The sequence below is a fragment of the Mastigoproctus giganteus genome, chromosome 5, assembly GCF_048544385.1.
Source record: "Mastigoproctus giganteus isolate SK-2022 chromosome 5, ASM4854438v1, whole genome shotgun sequence".
NCBI classification, from domain to species: domain Eukaryota; kingdom Metazoa; phylum Arthropoda; class Arachnida; order Uropygi; family Thelyphonidae; genus Mastigoproctus; species Mastigoproctus giganteus.
In genome coordinates, this window is record NC_143579.1 from 36,787,378 (window position 1) to 36,814,123 (window position 26,746).

At 35.9% G+C, this 26,746-nt stretch overlaps 1 protein-coding gene across 1 annotated transcript in view; it reads right to left on the reverse strand.

Moving 5' to 3' along the window:
* LOC150085306 (voltage-gated potassium channel subunit beta-2-like) overlaps positions 1-26,746 on the reverse strand; it is a 355,409-nt gene that overhangs the window by 171,315 nt on the left and 157,348 nt on the right. The window contains exon 3 of the mRNA XM_090373139.1: positions 22,594-22,713. Coding sequence (XP_090229265.1) covers positions 22,594-22,713 — 120 coding nt within the window. The remainder of the gene's footprint in view (positions 1-22,593; positions 22,714-26,746) is intronic.

The window sequence follows — 26,746 nt, forward strand, 5'->3', positions numbered from 1 at the left end:
AAAATGCTGTCTTTTGTTATATTGTAATTAATTTTTAAATAGTACTGTTTCAGTTCCACTTGTAAATGGTGGATTCAAAGATTGGCAACATTTAACAAGACATTTGAATATTCATGAACAAAGCAATATGCATGCTGAAGGCACTAACAAATTAATTAATTTGTGTAAAAACTTAGAATTACAAAATACAGTAGATGCACATCACTAAAGTCTGACAAATCAAGAAAAAATAAGATGGCAATCAGTATTAAAGAGAATTGTTCTCTGCATTCAATATTTGGCAAAACAATTTGGTTTTAAGGGGTACTAATTCAAAATTATTCGATAACAATAATGGAAACCTTTTTTAAATTAATACAAATGATTGCCACATTTCATTCCACTTTATCAGAACACATTAGCATTAGTAGAGGCATTTGATGCAAGAAAGCAAGCTTATGCAGCATCAGCCAAAAAAATAAAAATAAATAAATAAATAAAAAATAACCACTTCCACTTCACCCCTCTGTTCGTTCGAAATACCTGTCCAGCTGAGCCTTAAACTTATTTAGGCTATCAACTTCCACGACAAGGGATGGAAGTCTATTCCACCAACTGACCACCCGCTGGCTAAGGGTAAATTTCCTCACGTCTATCCTACATCTGTTTTTTCTCAATTTGAATTTATGCCCTCTTAGGTGATTATTCTGAGCAAGAGGAAGAATCCCATCAGCATTGAGCATGTTCAAACCATTCAAGGCTTTATACACCTCTATCAAATCACCTCACTGGTGCCTAGTCCCTAGACACTGTAATTTGCAAAACTTAAGCCTTTCTTCGTAAGAGCACCACTTTGTTCCATTCACTAATCTTGTTGCCCTTCTCTGTACTCGTTCCAGCATCTCTACATCCTTCTTGAAATGAGGCCTCCAGACCTGTATACAGTACTCTAGCATATACATCTAACATATTCAGATGGATAAACTTCACATGCTGCATTATTTAGGAGACAAAATTCAAAATGATATTTTAAATATAATGGGAAATAGTATAAGGACAAACATTTTAGATAAGTTACAGGAAACTAAATATTATTCTTTGATTTTAGATTGCACACCTGATGCCAGTCATCAGGAACAATTGACAATTGGTTTAAAATTTGTAATTTATAATGATGAAACACAAAAAATTGGAATTCGGGAACACTTTTAGGTTTCTGTGAAATTGAAAATATGACTGGTAGTGGCATTTTTAGGTATCTGTGAAATTGAAAATACGACTGGTAGTAGGCTAACTACATTCATTTTAGAAATTTATGTAAAAATATAACATTAATATTCAAAATATGCATGGGCAAGGCTATGACAATGGGGCCAATATGAAAGGAAAACATAACTGTCTTTGGGAAAAAAATTTTAGATATAAACCCAAGAGCCTTTTTCAAATCTTGCACTGCCCATACTTTGAATTTAGTGGTGAATGATGCAGCAAAAATATCTTTTGGGACAATTGATTTTTTTTGAAATTATACGGGAACTTCATAATTTTTTTTCTAGTAGTACTAAACGGTGGGCAATATTAAAAAACAAAGTTTCAAATCTTTTGTTGGAACCTTTGTCAGACACGTGTTGGGAAAGTTGAACTGATGCTATAACTCTAGTATACAATCTACAACAAATTGATGATGCTCTTTATGAAATATATTTGGATTGTGATAATAAATTCAATTTAAAAACAAAACACCAGTCTCAGTCATTGTCAAATAAAATTAGATCTTTTAAATTTGTGTACTTGACTATTATTTGGTTTGACATTTTCTAATGTAAATTTTGTAAGCAAATTATTACAAAATATACAATCAGATATATTAACATCACTAACAGATTTTAAAAAAAAATTAAAGAACACAATCATAAATTTTAAAACATATGAGCATTTTGTACGTGTACTTGAAAATGCAGCAAAAATTGCTAACTCATTGCAAATTGACATTGATTTTCCAAAAGAAAACTTAAGAATTGGAAGGAAACATAAAAAACTATTTGATTATGAATCTGGAGATGAATTTGTGCCAACACCAAAAGATAATTTCAAAATAAACTTCTTATTTTTAGATACCACAAGAAACGCAACAGATGAACGTTCTGAACAGCTTGTGGTTTATAATAATAATGTTTTAGCGAGCTAAGTAAAATGTCAAAAGATGAAATTTTAAAACATTGTTCAAATTGATTTTGAATTACAGTTATAAGATGCCACCAGTGAGGAATGTCAAAAAGATTGCTGTTGATCTTGCAAATGAAACACAAATTTTTCAAAATTTTATGTCCATGAATCAGACTCAATAATACATTTTAAGCAGAAGCAGTCCCAGGTCTATCAGCACCCTGTGCGAGATTTTTTTTTTGGTGTGCCCACTCCGACTTGAAATCTACAGCAAATCAGTGAATCTTTGGGGCATTTTGCGTCCCCTAAATTTTGGCGCCCTGTTCGGGGGAACCGCTCAATCGTGCCTTAAGCCTTCCCTGATTTATATTCAAAAATAATTTAACCCACTCTACTTCCTAATATATTTATTTCATTAAGAATAATGTTAACAATGCCCGTATCAGTAGCTAGTGGTGAGGGCTCTTTTTAGAAATTAAAATTAATAAAAAATTATCTCCATTCATCAATGCATCAATGAAGATTAAATAATTTGGCAATAATATCTGTAGAAAGTGATATTTATGATTCTTTAGATATAAAAAATATTATGACTAATTTTTCTACAGCCAAAGCAAGACATGTTAAATTTATATAATGTTTTGTTATTGAAAATAATAATAATAAAATATTATTATTTATATTATTTACATTTTTATTTTAAGTTTTTATATAGTCTTTATTTTAAGTTTTTATTTTAGTCTGCAGCCAAAGTAAAATAAATGTATTTTATTTTATTCTTAACATATTTACTTGATGTATCATAATATATGTTATTTTGTGTTTAAAATATAAAATTATATATTACTGTATTTTGGAATTTTTTTTTTTTAAATTCTCAAAAAAAAAAAAAAAAAAAAAATTGATATAAGAAAAATGACTGGGAGGATAGGGGTGGAATAAGAAAGTTGCACCAGAATGGCTATATAGCCTGGTGTGGCCCTGGCCTTCATCAATATTATTAATAAATGTAGAAAATAACAATGGGCTCAGCACTGAATCCTGGGGAACTCCACAAAATAACATTAGTCTATGAAGAGAAGTGTCTATTAACAACCACTTTCATCCTTCACTCACTGAACCATCCCTTTATCCAAGGCAGTAATATGCCCTTAATGCCTTAAATTTATGTGCAACAATATCAAAAGCTTTTCTGGAATTGAAGTTTATGATATCAAAATTATTTTTTTCATCCAGTTCCTTTGTTATTGCATCATAGTGTCCAATAATATTGGTTCGAAAATATCACCCTTGAACAAATCCATGCTGAGACTTCAGTATAATTGCATTCCTGTCTAGAGAGTCCTGCATTACTTCTTTAACCAGTGACTCCATTATTTTTCCAAGAACAAAAGTTAAGCTAATAGGTCTATAATTACTCATGTAACCTTCTGATCTCCATTTGTTAATTGGGATACATTCACACATCTCCAGTCCGTAGGGACTTCCTCTGAATCCAAAGATTCCTCTATGATTGGATTGGATATGCTGTTTCCTCTATGACTGGATAGATCTTATTCACCCCAGATGCTTTTTTTAACATTTAGCTTCAACAATTTCTCTTCCACATCACACAAGCATTTAGCTCCCAGCATCCCCTTCCCTAAAGAATTCCTCATGTAAGAATGTAGATGCAAAATATCTATTCAGTTTGTTAGCAACCTAAGCAGGATCAACAACAATTAAACCATCAACATCATGCGGACCAATGTGATTCAATCCATTCCTTCTACTGTTAATATAAGTAAAGAAGTCTTTGCTGCTTATTTTTTTTTTTTTTTTTTGTATTCTTTGCTGAATCTGCCTGAGCTTCCCTAACCTCCTTTGTGAATTGATTACAGGCTAGTTTATATCCTCTATAGGTTACTGTATCACCTGATAATTTATATGCATTCCATGCATTTTCATTCTCTGCCACAAGTCTTATCAGTTTATCTACATCCATTTAGGTCTAAGCCTTGAACAGCATTTCTTAGTTAGTATGAAAAGCTTAGCTGCTATGATTATTTCCCTGAATGCTTTCCATTTAGAATTTGAAAAGGAAGCAATAGTTCTTGTTTATACTCCGGCATGACCACCAGAGTTTACAATAAATCATTCAATACAAATGTTAATTGTATTTAGCAATCATGGGCTTGAACCCCAGTCTACTCAAAGAGCGTGTGCTACTGCACTTGCACTCTTGACCACATGGCTATGTCAGGCCTAACCACATCAAGACTACTGCTTCCTTTTGTTGCTTCTCTAACATACTGCTGTAGAAAACAGTCATCCAATAAATTCATAAAAGTCTTGCTAGTGTGTGAGATTGACCAACCCACCAGTTCTAGTCATTATCTGGAAGTTAAAATTGCCCACTATAACACACTCCAACTCTAATTTTTGCTTTCACAGTGCTTATGTCACACAAAACTGACTCAACATTGCACTGGCTGCCCATGTCAACTGGATGCACTGTCTTGGATTTTATATGCTTCTTAGGGGTTATGCTTCTAAGAGCATAACCCCTCTCCTCCTGTCCTGTCTCTCCTTTCTGTACATACTATAGTCTCCATATTCAAATTCTGCAACCCATATGTCTGAGTGCCACCTTGTCTCTGATATTTCCACAATGTCCGCATTTGATGACTTGAACTGCACTTCAAATTCATCAAATTTATTTACTATGTGCGTAGCACTGGTGTAAAGGGAGGCAGGCAAAGGCAGATTACGAAAAATCATTGGCAAAGGATGCAAAGAAAAACAGCAAAGAGTTTTTAACTTATGTAAACTCTAGAAGAAAGGGGATGAATCAGATTGGTCCACTGAATATCTATGGTTAAACTGTTGATGATCCTGGTCAGGTATAGCTAACAAACTAAATGAATATTTTGCATCTACAATTCATACATGAGCAGTTATTCAGGGGAAGGAATGCCAGAGGTGAATTAAACTCTGGCAGTGAGCTAGATGATTTTGTAATAACTGAGAGCAAAATGGAGGAGAAATTGTTGAAGATAAACATAAGAAAGACACCTGGGGTGGATGGGATCTATCCAGTTATATTAAAGGAGGCAGCAAAGGAAGTAAACCCAGGGGCTCACATCTTTTGAGTATGGGCATGGCACACCCAGGGTCCTGAGCTGGATATCATCATTCTTCTCTTCCTTGGCGATTCCCTTCTACTTTTGACTCTCTCTCTCTCTCTCTCTCTCTCTCTCTCTCTCTCTCTCAGAGTAAAGCGGGATTTTTTTTTTTTTTTTTTTGCTGGTGCAGCATAAGCCTTAGGCTTCCTTGCACCATATTACTATGACTACTACTACTAATAATAATAAGCAAACCCTTAGCCATAATTATGAGAGCTTCCTTGGACTCAGGGGAGGTACCCATGTACTGGAGTTGTACAAATGTGACCCCAATTCACAAAGGAGGATCAAAGGGTGACACAAGTAATTACAGACCTGCTAGTTTAACTTCTATTACAGGGAAATTAATGGAAGCACTGGTTAAAGAAGCACTGCAGGATCATATAGACAAGACTTCAGTTATAGCTTGGACACAGCATGGTTTTGTTAAGGGGAAGTCTTGTCTGACCAATTTGATTGGATACTATGATGAGGTCACAAAGGAACTGGATGCAGGGAATAACTTTGATATCATATATTTGGATCTTAGAAAGGCTTTTGATACCGTTGCACATGGAAGACTGCTGAACAAATTGGAGCAGTGTGGCATTGGAGGCAAACTGCTGCTATGGATAAAGGGATGGTTGAGTGGGAGAAGACAGAGAGTGGTAATCAATGGACATTGCTCTTTGTGGACTAATGTTATTAGTGGAGTCCCTCAGGGTTCAGTGTTGGGTCCATTGTTGTTTTCGGTATTTATTAATGATATTGATGATGGTATATCAGGCTTAATGTCCAAGTTTGCAGACAATATGAAGGTAGGCAGGGTTGTTAATGACACTAATGACAGTACGGTGATGCAACAAGATTTAGAAAAGTTGAGCAGATGGGCTGAAAGGTGGCAACTGAAGTTTAACATTGACAAATGTAAAGTACTGCATATTGGAAGCAGTAACCCCAGAGTAATATATCAACTGTGTAGTACTACACTGACAGTGGTAGAGAATGAAAAGGACCTGAGGTAATTGTGCAGTCAGATATGAAGTTTTCTGAGCAGTGCAGACAGTCTGCAAGAATAGCTCATGGTGTTTTGCCAATGATATACAAGAATTTTCCTAGCAGGGATAAAGAGGTGATTATCACCTTGTGCAACAGTACAAGGTGATGTCTTGTCAATAATATACAGGAGTTTTTTTAGCAGGGATAAGGAGGTGATTATCCCCTTATACAAGGCAATGGTCAGGCCACACCTTGAGTACTGTATACAGGTCTGGAGACCTCATTTTAGGAAGGACGTAGAGCTGCTGGAGCGAGTGCAGAGAAGGGTAACAAGATTAGTGAATGGAACAAAGAGTTGCTCTTACGAAGAAAGGCTTAAGTTTTGGAAATTACAGTGTCTGGAGACTAGGCACCTGTGAAGTTATCTGATTAAGGTGTATAAAGTCTTGAATGGCTTGAGCATGCTCAATGCTGAGGGATTCTCTCTCTTGCTCAGAATGATCACCTGAGAGGGAATAAATTCAAATTGAGGAAAGATAGTTGTAGGATAGATGTGTGGAAGTTTGCCTTTAGCCATTGTGTGGTTGATTGCTGGAACAAACTTCCATCACTCATTGTAGAAGTTCACTGCTTAAATAGATTCAAGGTTGAACTAGACAAACATTTGGATCAAGTGGATAGATGAAATTAGAAGATTTACTTTTTTTTTTTTTTTTTTTCTTTTTTTTGGCTGATGCTATATAAGCTTGCTTTCTTGCATCATGTGCCTTTACTAATGCTGTTGCTATATTAAAGACCATGGAGAAGAATGCTACAAATAATTAAGGAGAACAAGATTAGCTTGGTGCGGGCAAAGTTTTTATGGCTCATGCTAATAGAGAAGTTTTTCTTAAATTTTTACAATTTTATTGACTTAATTGGCATATTAATTTATTTTTTAGAAGCAGCTTTATATTCCTAGTTACGATACTTAGTTTATTTTGAACTTAGAGATTTTGTGGGTTATTACTTAGTAGGTAAAACTTGTACCATTCGAAACTTGCTGCCATTGTGTAATATCGATATGGAATAGCTACGTATATCTTGAACTTGATAGCATTACGTATATCTTGAACTTGATAGCATAAGCTATAACGTAAAACTAGATTGCGTAATATGTAGCACTGTAGTAGGAATCTGTTAGCCTAGTATAGTATTGGCAATTAATCAATTAAATTTATAAATCCTTTTATTTTTTATTGTTAATTAAATTGCATTTAAATGGAAATCATGCTCCAGACTAGAGCAGCAAAGCAATATGTGCAAAGTATCAAAAGTGCTGTGGTTCAGGCGAGAACCAAACGGGGTGATTCTCCAACACATCAGTCTAAAAAAATGTGCAAAATGCAACATGTTTTCAGATCCCTCTCTCTTGAACAGGACATGATCGAGCCATGGAGGATGTGTGTGTGTGTGTGTGTGTGTGTGTGTGTGTGTGTGTGTGTGTGTGTGTGTGTGTGTGTGTGTGTGTGTGTGTGTGTGTGCGCGCGCGCGCGCACGCGCGCGCTAGGTGCAGAGAATGTAAAGAAATTACGTGTCAACTCAGTGTTCTGATGGGCATCTATGAGAGCGTGAAGAGTCGGGTAGCTGCCCTTGAAGGAATAAAAATGGGGGGCATCGTTTTGGCCCTAGAGAGATTGTGCAGGGCTCATGGGGTAGAATTTTTCTCATCGTGGTCTGTGCTTGTTAACAGAAGAGATTGCTTCTACAGGGATGTGATACACTTAAACAGAAAGTGTGCAAGAATATTTGCTGACTATCGAGGCAATGTTAAGTGGGTTGGAAAACTGCTTGCTTGGGGGGGAGCAATTCACAGATTAATAGATTAATAGTAGCCGCAGGCAGAGGTGGAAATGATTCTTGCACTGCTTCTATTGGAATGAGCAGCAACCCAGAAAGCAAGTTCCTGAAATCCCCAGGAACTGGGGATTTCAGGAACTGTTGGGTGTCATGAAATAAGTAAATACATAGGCTGTGTTAACTAAGAGTAAGAACAGGTGCATGTATACTTGTATGTACACCAATGCTAAGAGTACAGTAAATAAATTTGATGAATTAGAAGTGCAGGTTAAGACATCCAAGGCATCGATATTGTTGGGATATAAGAGACGTAGTGTCACTCAGATATAAGGGATGCAGAATTGGAATTTGGGGAGTACAATGTGTACAAATGTACAAAAAGAACAGACAGGATATGAAGGGAGGAGGGGGGGTTATACTGTTAGTAAAGAAACACACAAAATCTAACAGAGTGCATCCAGTTGACACAGATGGACAGTGCAATGTTAAGTCAGTTTGGTGTTACATAAGCACTGGGAATAGTGTTGAATCCAGAAGGGTGACTGGGGGTGTTTCATCCCAGTGGGATAAAATCCACCCCCCCTGTGAAAAATAGTAATTTTTATTTTATAAAACATGAATTCAATAAATTTATGTGAAATAAACATAACATGAAAAATCGCATCAACTAATGTGGTACTTGTTAGGTGGTACATGGCGAAAATAAATCACTAAAATTCAAAAGACACGAAATTTTCAAAATAATTAAATGAGCAATATTTCTGGCTGCATAAATTGTAACTAAAAGCCACTATTTCAAATGGCTGCATTTTCGTTTTATGGTTTTCAGGTTCACTTTATTTTCACACAAACCATCTCTTGATAGCGTTTCACACAGTGTACTTGTGACTAATTTTTGTTTGTATATCAAAAACAAGATTGCAGGCCGCAAATAGGTTCATCTGAATTGGATCCTGACAGATGCTATTGTAATTGTAATTATAAAGAATCCCGCAGCTTTCAGGGGAGTCTTCAGCCACTAATTCAACCCTCAGCAGTTTTGCTTTATTTATTTTTTTTTTTCACAGCAAGAGTCTACTTGTGGCTAATTCTTCCTTCATATACCACAAAGAAGACAGTTTGGCTGAAGCCTATAAACAATACATTTCATATCCTTTTTATTATTTAAGAATTCTCCCCCCCCCGTGCAAACACTCTGGATTCAACACTGACTGCGAAAGCAAAAATGATGTTGTTGTTATGTTGTTATTTGGTTTTTTAGGAGCATTAGCAACTAAGGCCATATTGCTCCGGGATATGCAGTGGTCCTTCCCTGACCTTTCCGCATCTTCCGTATTTGGTGGTGACGGGCTCGAACCCCGGTCTAATCAAGAAGCGTGTGCTACACACTGCTGCTCCTTCCCACCTGGCTACAGAGGCGCAGCAAAAATGAGGGTAGTAGTTTGTTATAGGCCTAATGACTCTGATGAGTAAAATAAACAACTGTACAGAGAAATAGAGTGCACCAGTACATCAGAGTGTCTTATTATAATGGGGGATTTTAATTTCCCAGATATTGACTGGAATTTGTGTGTTGGTCACTCACACACTAGCAAGGCTTTTGTGGATTTATTGGGTGATTATTTTCTACAGCAATATGCTCGGGAGACAACTAGAGGGTGTAATACTCTTGATCTGATTATCAGTAGTGATTCTTCATATATTAAGAATCTACAGATAAAGGAACCACCAGGTGGCAGTGATCATAGTGTGCTGAAGTGGGATTTACTCAAAGAGGTAACTACCATCAGTCATAAAGAAAGGCTTTTGCTTTTGCAAAGGCGGCTACGGTGATCTCAGAGATTTTTTAAGTTCTATACAGTGTGACCAACTGATGATGTTACCAACAGCAAATTCTAAATGGGAAGCATTAAAGGAAGTAATTTTGGAAACTACTAGGCTTTTTGTTCCAACTCAGAAATACTGCTTTAGGTTTAGGCCCAAATTGATATCAGATGAACTAATGAGACTCGTGGCAGAGAAGAAAAATTTTTGGTTGCACATAAATTTTCAGGAGACACGTCTATGGTAGATGGAAGCTAATCTGTAATCAAGTCACAAAGGAGGTTAGGCAAGTGAAGGCAGATTATGAAAAATCTTTGGCAAAAGGATGCAAAGAAAAACAGCAAAGACTTCCTTACTTATATAAACTCTAAAAGAAGGAGATGAATCAGATTGGTCCATTTCATATATTATTGGTTTGACTGTAGATGATCATTCTCAGATAACCGTCGAACTAAATGAGTATTTTGCATCTGCATTCACACATGAGGAGTTATTCAAGGAGGAGAGGGCCTAGATGTTTATCAAACTCTAACAGGTAGTTAATTGATTTTGTAATAACTGAGAGCAAAGTGGAGGATAAATTGTTGAAGTTAAACATAAGAAAGGAACCTGGGGTACATGGAATCTATCTGGTTATATTAAAGGAGGTGGCAAAGGAAGTTAGCAAACCTTTAGCCATAATTATGAGAGAATCCTTGGACTTGGGAAAAGTCCCCACAGACTGGATATGTACAAATGTATCTCCAATTCACAAAGGGGGAGCGAAGGGTAACACGAGTAATTACAGACCTCTTAGTATGACTTCTGTTCCAGGGAAAATAATGGAGTAATTGGTTAAAGAAGCACTGCTGGACCATCTAGACAAGACAGCAGTAATAATCAGACACAGCATGGGTTTGTTGAGGGGAAGTCTTGTTGGACCAGATTGATTGATTACTGTGACATGGTCACAATGGTACTGGATGCAAAATATAATTTTGATATCATATACTTGGATTTCAGGGAAGCTTTTGATAATGTTGTGCATGGAAGACTACTGTACAAATTGGAGCAGTATGGTATTAAGGGCAAGTTGATATAATGGATAAAAGGGTAGTTGAGTGGGAGAAGACAGAGTGTAGTAATCAATGGATGCTGCTCTTCATGGACTATTGTTATTAGTGGTGTCCCCCAGGGATCAGTGTTGGGCCCACTATTGTTTTGTATATTTATCAATGATATTTATGGAGGTACATCAGGCTTAATATCCAAGTTTGCAGATGATACTAACATTTGTAGGGTTGTTAATGACAATAATGGCAGTGTGCTACTGCAACAGGATCTAGAAAAGTTAGGCAGATGGGCTGAGAAGTGGCTATGATGTAGTTTCAAAGGAACTGGATGCAAAAAATAATTTTGATATCATATACTTGGATTTCAGGAAAGCTTTTGATACCGTTGCAAATGGAAGATTACTGTACAAATTCGAGCAGTATGGCATTAAGAGCAAGTTGCTACAATGGATAAAAGGATGGTTGAGTGGGAGAAGACAGAGAATGCTGATCAATGGATGCTGCTCTTCATGAACTATTGTTATTAGCGGAGTCCCTCAGAGTTCAGTGTTGGGCCCAACACTGAACTCTATTATGCATCAATATATTTATCAATGATATTGATGAAGGTATATATCAAGCTTAATACCAAAGTTTGCAGATGATACAAAGGTTGGCAGGGTTGTTAATAACAGTAATGGCAGTATGCTGCTGCAACAGGATCTGGAAATGTTGAGCAGAAGTGACAACTGAAGTTTAACATTGACAAATACAAAGTATTGCCTATGGGTAGCAGTAACCTCAGAGAAATGTACCAACTGGGTGGTGTTACACTCAGGCTAGTGGAGAATGAAAAAGACCTGGTGGTAATTGTGCAGTCAGATATTAAGTTTTCTGAGCAGTGCAAACAGGCTGCCAGTGTAGATAATGGGGTCTTTTCAATGATATACAAGAATTTTGCAAGCAGGGATAAGGAGGTGATTATCCCCTTGTATAAGGCAATGCTCAGGCCATACCTTGAGTACTATATACAAGTCTGGAGGTCTCATTTTAGGAAGGATGTAGAGCTGCTGGAGCGAGTGCAGAGAAAGGCAAGAGTAGTGAATGGAATAAAGGGTTGCTCTTACGAAGAAAGGTTTAAGTTTTGAAAATTACAGTGTCTGAAGACTAAGCACCTGCGAGGCGATCTGATTGCGGTATATAAGGCCTTGAATGGATTGAGTAAGCTGATTGCTGATGGGATTCTTCTTCTTCTTGCTCCGATTACAAACTTAAGGGGCAGTGATTCAAACTGAGGAAAGACAGTTGTAGAATAGATGTGCGGAAGTTTGCCTTTAGCCAGTGGGTGGTTGATTGCTGGAAGAAACTTCTATCTTTTGTTAGCTTAAATAAATTCAAAGCAGAACTAGACAAACATTTGGAATGAATGGATCAGTGAATTGGGTAGGGTTTTTTTTTTTCTTTTTCTTTTTTGGCTGATGCTGTATAAGCTTGCTTGTTTGCTTGTTTGCATCATGTGCCGCTACTAAAGCTAATGCCTACATAAACGCATTAAAATATTAATGACTTTACTGCTAAATACCAATGTAAAATTGTTATAAAAAATTGGTAAAAGAAATTGAAAAAAAAAATCATAAAATTATTTAATTATTTTAAAAAATCGCAAATAAAGAACTCTATTTTCAGCTTTTACAAATCCAAACCACACAATTGACATCAACAGGTGTTATCTCCTCATTCTCTGATTTCAAAGCATTTTTTTTGCGTCATCTATTGTAAACTGTATCTGAATTGGAAACACTGAAAAGAAATTGCAGTACATACTAAAAAAATTTCAATAAAATTCATGGTATTAATGGACACAATGTTTGAAATGAACCTAAAAACACAGCCTATGTACATATTTCCCATAACCCACAAATGAAATGGAGAGGCCTGATGTACCCAAGTGGTCAGGAGCGTGAGTGCCGTGGCATACGCTCTTTGAGTGGACCGGGGTTCAAGCCTGTGACTGCTAAATATGATTAACATTTGTATTGATAATTTGTTGTAAACTCCACTGACCTGGCGGTCGTTTTGGAGTATAAACAAGAACTTTTTTTTTTTTTTATCTATGTACATAACTTCCCACAGCTCACACATGAAAATGTAGAGATCTATATATGTGCTCCAGAAAGGGTTAATCGAATTATTAGGATAGCTTATAGGTCACTGGAACTTGTTTCCTGAGATTTGCCCGATATTTGGAGATATATTCTACACATGTGAATTTCTACTTTCCGGGTGTGTGGAAACTCGATCATATTACACTCTCTCTCTGTCTCACACACACACACACACTAGTAAATTCATTATCACATACGCTGCTTGTTTTGTTGTTAATTTTGCATTGTTCACAAGGTATACTTGCTGATTCATAAGTGAAGTGTCAATTTAAGTTGCAGAAGCTGTTTTGGTCTGCAGAGGAATGTGTAAATTAAACTAACAGATGTATTTCTTTGGTGCAATTTACGGGGATAGTTATGATATATATAAATATGTTGATATTATGATTTATATAAATATTATTATTATAATTATTATTATTAGCCATATGGTACAAGGAAGTCTGAGGCTTTTTCTGCACTAGCCAACAAAAAAAAAAAAAAAAAATCTAAGTTACCCTGAGAGATGAGAGAGACAGAGAGAGAGAGAAGTAGAAGGAATCACCAAGAAAGAGAAAAAAATGATGATATCCAGCTCAGGACCATGGGTGTGCCAAGCCCACCCTGGGGGCTCGCCTGGGTGAGCCCCTGGGGTTGTTTTTCATACATTATAAAATTTAGAGTTTTTAAAGGGTTTCTTCAAATACCAATGTTAATTAAGTATTATAATAGGTTAATTAGGAAATTTCATTACCATTATATAATGTGAGGTTGTGTTTTGATGAAAGGTAAAGAATACTGTTTCAACTATTTGGCAACAAATAGTAGCTTGTCATGACCTGGCATAATACGCACAAAAAAAGGTAGCTAACATTATAAAATATTTTGGGGGAAAAAAATGGAGTTTGGGATGAAAAGATTGTTTGTCCATTCTTTAAATACTTATACATATTTTCTTTAAATACTTATTTTCAGAATTAATTATTTTTAACTGAATACTTATTTTAAGAAATTGATTTTACTCAATTTTAAATTGATTCTCATATAAATAGGATCAATTTATATACAAAATGTTCCTTTAAAACAGAGATCTAGTAACAAAAAACACCGTCACTTGCCACTATTGGTTTCAGTACCATCATATTTGTGAAATTAATTCGACTGCTGATGATAACCAAATTAAGGATATTTGTGCTCCTTGTACTTTGCCAAAACATTTACAATAAACTTTTTGGGAAAGTACATTGCTCCAGGTAGAACGGACTTAATCCATTCTAGCTGGATCAATGTCATCATCATCATCAGCCATTTTCAATCCACTGCAGGATGAAGGCCTCTCCAGCAAATTTCCAGTTCCTTCTGTTTTGCGCAATGGCTATCCATTTACTACCCACAAACTCGTGAATTTCATCTGTCCATCTTCGTCGTTGTCTTCCAGCTCCTCTTGGGTACAATTCTGTTATTTTCTTATCATGTCTGTCATCTGTCATCATGTCTTTGAACTATGTGTCCTGCCCAAGACCATTTCAGTTCTTTAGTTTTGATAAGAATGTCCTTTATTTGTGTTTGCTGCTTAATCCATGTGTTTCTTTTCTTATCTAACAGTCTGATTCCTAATATAATTCGTTCCATTCTTTGCTGTGTAGTTCTCAGCTTCTCTTCCATTCTTTTGGTGAGTGCCCAAGTTTCCCTTCCATAAGTCATGGTGTAGAGTATATATTGGTTCATTATTTTATGTTTCAGTATGTGACTATATTTCCTGAATGCTATCCATCCAAAATTTATTCTTCTCTTGACTTCCAGACATTTATCATTATTACAGCTAATGACTTGTCCCAGATAAGTATATGAATCCACCTTTTCAATTACTGCTCCTTCAATGATTATATCCCTTTCTGTGATGGCATACTTGTTCATCATTACTTTTGTTTTAGCCATTCTTTAGTCCAAAATTCTTACTAACTCTGCATAACCGATTAAGACTTTCTTCTAATTCTTTGGGATCGTGGCTTATAATCACAATGTCATCTGTAAATGGTTCAGGTACTCTCCATTCACATTAGACTGGTTGCAGAAAGGAGTCAATCTGAAAACTTCCTCAAGGGCAGCAGTAAACAACTTCGGAGATATTGTGTCTCCTTGTCGAACTCCTTTCTCAATTTTAAATTTGCTACTGTCTTTGTCTAGTCTAATAAAGGAGGTAGCATTTTCATATATTTTCTTCAAAATCATAATATATGGGGTATCTATGCCTTGTCTTTCCAGTGCCCGAAACATTGCCTTATGTTGTATGGAGTCAAATGCCTTTTCATAATCCACAAATGCCAGGCATAATGGTGTTTTATATTCATTTGCTTTCTCCATTAGCTGTGATATTATGTGAAGGTGATCCATAGTTGAGAATCCTGTCCTAAAGCCAGCTTGCTCTTTCGGTTGATTCTCATCAAGTATTCTTTCTAATCTGTTAGTAATGACCCTTGTGAACAACTTGTAGATGTGGGATAACAAGCTAATTGGCCTATAATTTCCAGTTTCTGATTTATCTCCTTTCTTATGCAGCAAAACTATGATTGCATTATTCCACTCCTTAGGCGTCACACCTTTTCTAATGCATTAGCATTAGTAGAGGCATTTGATGCAAGAAAGCAAGCTTATGCAGCATCAGCCAAAAAAAAAAAAAAAAAAAAAAAAAAAAAAAAAAAGTAACATAAATAAATAAAAATAACCACTTCCTCTTCACCCCTCTGTTCGTTCGAAATACCTGTCCAGCTGAGCCTTAAACTTATTTAGGCTATCAACTTCCACGACAAGGGATGGAAGTCTGTTCCACCTACCAACCACCCGCTGGCTAAAGGCAAATTTCCGCACGTCTATCCTACATCTGTCTTTCCTCAATTTGAATTTATGCCCTCTCAGGTGATTATTCTGAGCTAGAGGAAGAATCCCATCAGCATTGAGCATGCTTAAACCATTCAAGGCTTTATACACCTCTATCAGATCACCTCGCTGGTGCCTAGTCTCCAGACACTGTAATTTGCAAAACTTAAGCCTTTCTTCATAAGAGCACCCCTTTGTTCCATTCACTAATCTTGTTGCCCTTCTCTGTACTCGTTCCAGCAGCTCTACATCCTTCTTGAAATGAGGCCTCCAGACCTGTATACAGTACTCTAGGTGTGGCCTGTATACAGTACTCTAGGTGTGGCCTGACCATTGCCTTATACAATGGAATAATCACCTCCTTATCCCTGCTGGAAAAATTCCTGTATATCATTGACAATACTCCATGAGCTACCCTTGCAGCCCGTCTGCACTGCTCAGAGAACTTCATATCTGCCTGCACAATCACCCCCAAGTCCCTTTCATTCTCTACCACTGTCAGTGTAGTACCACAGAGTTGATACGTTGCTCTGGGGTTGCTGTTTCCCATGTGTAGTACTTTACATTTGTCAATGTTAAACTTCATTTGCCACCTCTCAGCCCATCTGCTCAACCTTTCCAGATCCTGTTGCAGCAGCATAGTGTCAGTAGTGTCCTTGACAACCCTGCCAACCTTTGTATCATCTGCAAACTTGGACATTAAGCTTGATATACCATCATCAATATCATTTATAAATACAGAAAACAACAATGGACCCAACACTGAGCCCTGAGGGACCCCACTAATAACATTAGTCCACGATGAGCAGTGTCCATTGATTACCACTCTCTGTCTTCTCCCCCTCAACCACCCCTTTATCCATAGCAGCAATTTGCCTCCAATGTCACACTGCTCCAATTTGTGTAGCAGTCTTCCATGTGCAACAGTATCAAAAGCCTTTCTAAGATCCAAGTATATAATATCAAAGTTATTCCCTGCATCCAGTTCTTTTGTGACTGCATCATAGTATCCAATCAAGTTGGTCAGGCAAGACTTCCCCTTAACAAAACCATGCTGTGTCTGAGCTATAACTGAAGTCTTGTCTAAATGATCCTGCAGTGCTTCTTTAACCAGTGCCTCCATTAATTTTCCTGGAACAGAAGTTAAGCTCACAGGTCTATAATTACTTGTGTCAGCCTTTGATCCTCCTTTGTGAATTGGGGTCACATTTGCACATTTCCAGTCTATGGGTACCTTCCCTGAGTCCAAGGAAGCTCTCATAATTATGGCTAAGGGTTTGCTTACTTCCTTTGCTGCCTCCTTTAATATAACTGGATACATCCCATCCACCCCGGGTGCCTTTCTTGTGTTTATCTTCAACAGTTTCTCCTCCACTTTACTCCCAGTTATTTCAAGATTCTGTAGCTTACTGCTAGAGTTGAATACACCTCTGGCATTCCCTTTGCTGAATAACTCCTCATGTGTGAATGTCGATGCAAAATATTCATTTAGTTTGTTAGCTACCTGAGCAGGATCATCAACAGTTGACCCATCAATATCAAGTGGACCAATCTGATTCATCCCCTTCCTTCTAGAGTTTACATAAGTAAAGAACTCTTTGCTGTTTTTCTTTGCATCCCTTGCCAAGGATTTCTCGTAATCTGCCTTTGCCTGCCTAACCTCCTTTGTAACTTGGTTGCATATCAACTTGTATCTATCATAGGCTTCAGTGTCATGTGTTAATTTGTAAGTATCCCATGCATTTTTCTTCTCTGCCATATGCCTCATTAGTTCATCTGACATCCATTTTGGCCTAAACCTTGAACAATATTTCTTAGTTGGTATGTAAAGCCTAGTAGCTTCCAAGATAAGTTCTTTGAATGCTTCCCATTTTGAATTTGCTGTTGGTAACATCATCAGTTGGTCCCACTGTATAGAATTTAAATACTGTCTCAGTCCATCGTAGTCGCCTTTACGGAAGCAATAACCCTTCCCTTTACCCCTAATGGTAGTTACCTCTTTGAGTAAATCCCACTTCAGCACACTGTGATCACTGCCACCTAGTGGTTCATTTATCTGCAGATTCTTAATGCATGAAGAATCAATGCATTTTGTGAGGAGTCTTGCCATGTGTGTTATGTCTTTTCCTCCCAATTTTAACAACTCTACAATAACTTCTGCTTCCCCCGGGGCTTTCTGATTCTTCATTTTCTTCAACACATGTTCTACCTCATCAATAAGGATATCAGGTATGTCGTATGTGTTACTAAATTGTGACCCATCTTCCCCACTGCTGGCATCGTTCCCCGGCTCCTTGTATAATTCTCTATAGTAGTCTTCTGTTATTTCAATTATGCCTTCTCTGCTATTTATAAGTACACCATCGCTATTCTTCAGTTTCAGAATCATTTGTCTTTCTGTATTCCTGCTCATGGCTGCTGATTTAAGTCCTTTGTTTTCCCTTAATGCTAGTTCTACTTTTCTTGTGTTAAATCTTCTTATGTTCTCTCTGAGTCTCTTTCTAATGGCTCTGCATAACTCAGTATATTCAATTTTATCCTTGTCAGTGTTTATCTTGCTCTTCATTTTTTATCTTCGGTTCATCATCACAAATGTTTCTTGACTAATTTTTTTTTTTTCTTTGGAGTTCTTTTTACCTAAAAGGTTTCTTGGGCTTAATCTTTCAGAAAGTTGTAGTATTCTTTGTTGATATCTTGGTCCTGAACAGTCTGCAGAAGCTCAAACCTGTTCTTAAGTTTCCAGTACATACTGCTTTTTCTCCTCTTCTGTTATCTCAAAGATCATCGTATTATTTACTCAAGTCAGTTTTTTACTTTCTTTTCTTACATCTATATGAAGTGTGCATCTTACCATTCTGTGATCACTTCAACATTTACCTTGTTCAGGACGGTAACATCATTCATGATGATATATCTTCTGTTAGTGAGTATGAAGTTGATTTCATTAGTTACTAATCCATTTGGGCTCTTCCATGTCCACTTGCTGTTCACCCTTTTCTTGAAAAAAGTGTTCATTACTGACATTTCTCGAGAATGTCAAATTCCACAAGTCTTTCACCTCTTTCACCAATTCCAAAATTTCCTATAGTTCCCCTTTCTGTGCTGTTTTGTCTCTTTCTAACCTTAGCATTGAATCCCCCATAATGATAGTCTAGTGGGTTTTCTGCTCATCTAGAAGACTCTCAATTTCGGTGTACATTTCTTCAATCTCTTCATCATCGTGGCTCGATGTTGGTGCATAAATCATTATTACCTTTAGCTTGTACCACTTAGAAATCCTAAGTAGTAGTCATGACACCCTTGGTAATGTAATTTTGAATTCCAAAATGTTGTTTTTTATATCTTTATGGACCAGAAAGCCAACTCCACCTTTGCTCTTTTCACTGTTTCCATTGGTGTATAGCAGATTTCCACTTGATAAATTTATAAGTGATTCATTTCTTCTTGTTTCAGCCAAACTGATGATATTCCAATTCACATTTTCTAATTCCTTTTTCAGCTCTAATATCCTATCTTCACCTAAAAGCGATCTTACTTGTAATAGGCCAAGTTCAGTTTCTGTGCATGGCAGCCTGGTCATACCTAGAGATTCTTAGCACCCTCTGCTTCCACTCTGATCCTCTCGCTGCTATAAGAGGGGGAGTGAAAGCCACTGGGAACTGAGGGCCGTTTATTTCATCATGCTGTCATGTGCTGGAGTGTTTGGTCTTTTCCTCTTCACGTTGACCAGGTGTCTTGAAAAGAACCACTCTACACATTCGTTGCCACCTAAGTGATGTAACAGGGCTTACCATCGAGAAGGTGTGCATGAGTGGATTTTAGGAAGGCTCAATGTCAAGCTACATTAACATCTTCAGAGAAGATAAAGGAAAGACACACACAACTTTCTCAATGTTAAAAGAGCAATATTTAAAGTGGTTTCCTTTGGAGAAAATACTTACCTGTCTACATATTCCATTCTTCATGACATGACTTGGTAATTCCTCATATGAAATGGCAGCTGTAGGTGGGGAAGCAATTCACTTCCTTCTGTAGTTATCTCCCACTTCATCCCTCCTATATTGGATTATTAATCCTAATACAAACCAAGTGTCTTTTGTCAGTACAATGTATGTGTGTATTCACAGGCCAACTTTTATGTTATGTGGGCAGAAAACCAAGAATAACTCAAGGGGAAAACATCCCTTTCCACCTGAGATCAGCTACTTACAGCCTCAATTTGAAGAGGCCTAAAAACAAGCACTGAACCCAGATCTCTCCACATGAATGGCAGGCAATGATGTATCTTTGAAACTATGCTAGTGATATTTATTAAAACTAAACTTCCATGGAGGAAGGACATGGGGGATTAAGCAAAGCAATTTTGGACCACATCAATTGATGAAGTTTTATTCATCAGAATATAGTTTTACAAATATTAAATGATTTCATTATAATTAGTTTTTCAGTTGGGTAGTAGTCAAGGTTTTCGTATATTTCAGATACAAAAACCTTGAATACCTAAAATAAATAAATTTTCTGTTTATACTCCGGGACGACCAAATGATCAGAGGAGTTCACAAGATAGACAGAATACAAGAAACAGCACCGTATTCAGCAGTCACGGGCTTGAACCCCGGTCCCTCAAGGCACGTGTACTTATGCACCCGCGCGCCTGACCACTAGGCTACGGCGGCCTTTGTGCACATTTGTATCTTGTTAATTACAGTTTATTGTACTAATTTAAAAAAAAAAAAAAAAAAAATACTCCTAACAGTGTTCTCCCCAGAAAATTTTGCCAGCTGGGTGGCATTATGAAGTAGCCAGGTGGGGAAGTGTAATACTTCGCAATATTATAAAATTTTCTGTTATTTATAAATATGACTTAAGCAATCTAGAGCAAAAATTAATCGCATAATTTAACATTATATGCACCTGTCGCATTGGCCTCGATTGCATAGTATGTTCGAATCAATACTGATCGAGATCAGCGAGCAGACCATACGCTACCATGAGAATCGCTTAAAATTTATCCAGGCGGTCAGTTAAATTCACCAGGCAGTGCACACATTCGATGGGTCCTGGGAAGAATACTGCCTAATAAACTGAAAACAAACTCAAGATTTGATGTTACTTTGTTACCCAGATTTAAGCACCATACATAAATAAAAATAAAATAAATTTTCTGTTTATACTCTGGGATGAACATGCAGTCAGAAGAATTTGTGATTTTTGGAATAATGTGAGCTCTAATGTATTTCCTGATAGTAACTTTTGAGTGCTGTAATTTAACTTTTTTTCTGTTATTTATAAATATGACTTAAGCAATCTAGAGCAAAAATTAATCGCATAATTTAACATTATATGCACCTGTCGCATTGGCCTCGATTGCATAGTATGTATTTTCATAAGTGCACAGTGAAAAGTAGCTCTGAACCAAAATAAACTTTTTGGTATTTTTAAACAGCTACTTACTTAATTAAGTAGTTTTGGATAAGTTTGCTATCAGAAACACTGCTTAATTATTAGTTTCTGATTACAAACTGACACCCTCCTTTTTACATAATCTTAACTTTCAGTTTATTTAAGTAAATCTGAGTGATAAACTGAATAAGCATAATCTTTTATAGAAGTTTAGGCAATGATGAGGAGATTGATACTGGTCTCCAGTCTTTGAACTGCACAGGACTTTTAGTTTTTAGGGCTGGCCATCATCCAATGGTTAGTGTGTCAGGCCATAAATAAGGAGGTTGCGGGTTCACACCCATACGCTGCCACAAAAAAAATACACAGCCCATTGTTAACCATGCAGTGTCCTCAATAATTAATTCAATAGATATGCAGTCACAATGAATGTGCAAACTCTTCTGGCATTGGTAATACTAAGAATAAACAGAATTTTAATTATTATTTTAAGAATATTCTATACATGTACGAATTCTCCAGAAAAAATAAATTAAAAAAATTTCTGGAGAATTTTTTTCTGCAAAAATAAGTTTATTTTTGCAGAAAAAATAAACTTATTAGTAAATGGCATTACAAATGACAATATCAACATCTTTATAACAAACTTAGGTATATGTCGAAACCTACTCTATTGGTTAGATGGAAATTGCTAATTGCTTTTTTTTTTTTTTTAACCATTTCATCATCATCAAGGAAAAAGATTTAAAAACAATATTCAGTATAAAAATATTATAATATATTTATTACAAAACTAACTTTTGTTTATTGATAACTATAGAGAGTTAGAAGCATTTGCAAGATAGTGATAAGGATATTTCCATGTAGGTTCAAAGAAGTGTAAGCAGTGTTGAAACCACAAATCCTTGGCACTCACCAGATTCACAAAAGTACCCCTCCCATCCAAATTTTTACCAACCATGCAAAAGCCAATTGGCTTTTGCATAGTTGGTAAAGAGCAAGTCCCCACCTGTTTGGTGGCAGATCTAACAGTATATAGTTTTGCCACTGCATGTAAGCTCTTCTGACTGTTTGGCTATGGTTGTGCTGTACAGTTGGGAATAATTAATTTAAGCCATGAACTTATTGTGAGCTGCCAATAGATTTCATATATTCCAAGCATAAAGTTTAATAAAAATAGCAGTTTACCTGTATCGGATACCTGCTGAAGCTGAGACTGACACCTGACGACTTGGTGGCTGCGTCATGGAGCCGTCACTAGTCACTATGCTTTCATCTATACATTCCAGACTGGCAATTGGGGCACGACTATAATAAAAGTATATAATTTTATTAGTTGGACCAAAAATTTGTTTAAAATGTTAGAATTTAAAACCAAAGTATTTAAATTACATACATGTATAGAGAAAAAAGAATAAACAAAAATTTAAAAATGCTGCAACTTAGAATTTGAAAACAAATCATTTTTATAAAATATAACATTTTTCAAAAGAATTATAAAGTGAATAATAGATTATAAAGAGGTTCAATAATTAAATATATGTGGCATTATTATTCATCCCTAAGAATTCTATTACTGTTAATTCAAAGTAGTCTAATAGCAAAAAAAAAAACAGAATTTTACTTTACCAAATTTTAGAAAAATTTTTTGTGGTATTGTTCCAATTGTATTAAATAGATGAGTAAAAATACCATTAAAATTCCTGTAATATACTAACATTGTACAGCTGAGAAGATTTAAATCATTAATTTAAATAAAATAAGAAATAAGTGCAGTTTGAACATAAAAATTAAAAATAATCTTTTTACAGAAACATTTATATCGAATGCTTTTGTAATGCAGGTGTTACTAATGTTTCACATACTATATCACAGCAAGGATAAAAAAGTTTGTGGCACCCACCAACTCTTAAGTCTTACTGGTTATTAAGGTTACTGCTGACTACTAGCTAGTTCGGGCACAATTGTAATTAATAATGGCATCCAAATGTCACAGTCAACAAGAAGTAGTATTATTGCAGTGTATATTTGCATATGTTGAACAAACTTTTGACAAAAAATATATTTAATCTTGTTATAACTAATACAGTATTTTCCTAATAAAGCGTTTTCCAAAATTAGTCACTATGTGTTGATTTCCATGCCACAGAAAAATAACATATAGTGATTTTCAGATCTGTAAAAATGATGAGAAGACTAGTAATCATGACAAAACATCCTGACCAGATCATGATTTAATGTGGTTTTTAAAAGGGTAGGCAGGCACATTCAAAATTCTTGTGTGCATGGAGGGGGAGGAAAAATTTATACTTTATTAGAATCCACAAAATATGACATATGGTAATATTTATGTAAATGCTCTGCCCTGTAAACTTCTCTACCCTATGTGGGGGTCCCAGTTTATAAAGATAAAATTAATCTATTTATGCACTATTTAACTTCTGTAATGTACTTTACCCATTTTCACATAAAGTTTAATAAAAAATTGAAATACATACTTCATAAATCTTTGACAATTAATAGGGTAAGCAAATAATAATAATTCATTTCTATTACATATTTAGTAAACTAATAACAAAAAACTTTAGTGTTATTTAAGTCTTCATTCAGAATTACTCTAATAACTCAGTTAGTAATTTTGTTTGGTGACTGGTCTTAATAATTGAAAATGAAGGCCTTGGCTCCATGAAACCCTTGCATTGAAGTCATGGATAACACTTTTCCATACGCAGATTTTGCAATACTTAGTATTTCATTGAGGAATAATTACTATTCATACAATTTTTAGAGATAGAAGCATAGCATACATATAGTGAACTCTGCAATGCATTGGGATTCCACCAAACACTTGTCATCCTTATACTGAAGTGATTAAAGAATGCAGACAAAGTGAGAAAACCATTCCTCATGCTTTCAGAGGCCCTGTTCTGTCTAAAATAAACGAGATCTGAAGGACTGTTGTAAGCAATTTTCCCACCATGATAGGAGAATTAGACCACATTAACATGTGGATATTATTGGAATTAGAATTCTATCAGGCTGCCTCTGAAATACACCTAAGTTAACTTCAAAATTGAATAGACTCACAAAATTGAATCATCACTCAACAAACTCTGCAATTTAGCTAGTGAATAACCTTAATCTTGTTGAAGGTTGCTAAATCAGGTAACGGTCTGCTTAACTATTTAATTTCAAGTTAATTTTCATCATATGATAGAGACAAAAAGTTATTTTAATTACTTAAATTATTTATTTATTGCAAAAAACATGGAAGACTGTAAACTTTTAACAAAAAATAAATATAAATAATTATAGTATTTATGTTTTTTTCTAAGTTTGATACTATCAGTTGGTCACTACTGATGAAATCACTCCAGCAGTATTGTGTGAACACTAGTGATGATAATGTTTAATTTGCCAGCAATTTCCCACCAGGTCATACTTTGATTGGTTTGCACCAACTCATCCAACCTGGCCAACAATTATTTCATTAATCACCTTTTGTGTTTGATTTAAACATTCAAGTGTCATGCATGCTGCTCTCTCTGCAAGTTTAGGCTGACAATTTTCTTTAGATATGGAATCCCAATTACCTCACCCATCTCGATCTACGGAAAACCATCTGCTTGCTGCCCTTCTCTCTCTCTCTCTCTCTCTCTCTCTCTCTCTCTCTCGACATCCCTTTCCTGCTAACATTCCATCTTTAGGTGTGGGATATAATATTTTATTTTTCCCTCTCTGTCTTCCATGGAGAGCAATCCCCCTTTCTGTCCTTTCCTCTCTCTCTCTCCATGTATCCCTGTATCCCTGTCTAAGATAATCTTAGCCAAAATCAAATGACAAGGATATGGTGTGTGTGTGTGTGTGTGTGCTCCCTCAACAACAAATGCTGCATCAAATGAAAAGACAAAGATATGCTTGCAGCATGCATATCAGGGAAACCACAAGTACCTGTTAAGATATGCAGTAGCAAGAGGTAATAAGTATACAACCAATAACTTTAGTGTAGCCAGGATTTGAAACAGTGATTGTGGCGGGAGGGAGGGTGGGTGACAAAAATAATGATAACTTATTTGCGATGCTGAAAGAATTCAAAGGCTATTCTAAAGAAAGAGAAAGAAAAAAGTCAGACTTGGCCATAAGGATCTCATGGGGCACAGTGATTATAATCACTGTCCTCCCATACCAGGTAGAAAAGACCAGGGTTTGAATCCTGTAAATGATGCAAAGAATCTATGGACATTTTTCACAATGTGGCTGAATTAGTTAGTCTCAGGTGAAGGTTATATGGTTTTTCTCCCAGAAACAAGTTTTTCATCCAGCAAACTGACTGAGAATATATGAATACAAGAACAACAGAATTACCAACAAAATACACTGACACCTCATAGTCTTAGCTGCACTGGCACTTAAACATGCAAACACCCTAATCTTATTAAAAGTTGAGTAACAATGGAATATACACCCTGGGTGTGCCAAGCCCATATTCACCAGATGTGATCCCCTGAGGTTATGTTCCATCCTTGAAAATAATTTAAGAAAACTTTGTCTATATAATAATTCTTAATTAAAAGTACACCTAAACCTCTTTTTACGTGATCGATACGTTCCTAAAAATTACGCGTAAAAAGAACTACTGACTCCATAGAAAAAGTGAAGATTGGTTCCAAACCTGAAATATAAGCAAAATAATGAAAAAAACAAACATTAAATTCATTAGGATCATAAGATTTTTATTTACATTTCATGGAGAATACACATACATATAATGAATTTTAATAACTTTAAAAAAAACATATTCATTTCAGTTGTTTGCTAAGGATTCTATAAAAACAATTATGTTATTCGCTATCAGTTTCTGACAATAAATGCAAAAACTTTCATTTTCGTGAGACTGTAATATCACTAGAACTACTAGATATGGTATTATCGTCATCGACTTCCACCTCAACTTGTGGAATTCTTGTCATGTCTTGAACAAAAGTACCACTGGTTGTTACAGTAGTTTTAGGCATGAACTCAGTTATTAATCGCTGTGTTGATGCTTTAGATAAGTCGTGATATAATTCTCTGTATGAAGACATTAACAACTTAAGCTCACATGAAAACTTCCCAGCACGTTCTTCATTTGGATCATGTCGGGCAAAATAATTGCCTAAATTACTGGCCAGTTTAAGACCTTTAATTATATCAGCAGTAAAAGTAGGATTATCTTGATCATTAACTTCTTCGCTTTCAGGAGTCTCAGAAACAATCTCCATTATTTCGTCTTCGCTAAGAGGTTTATTAATTAACAATTCTTCGATATCTGCCGACGTAAGATCATCAAATCCTTCTCCGC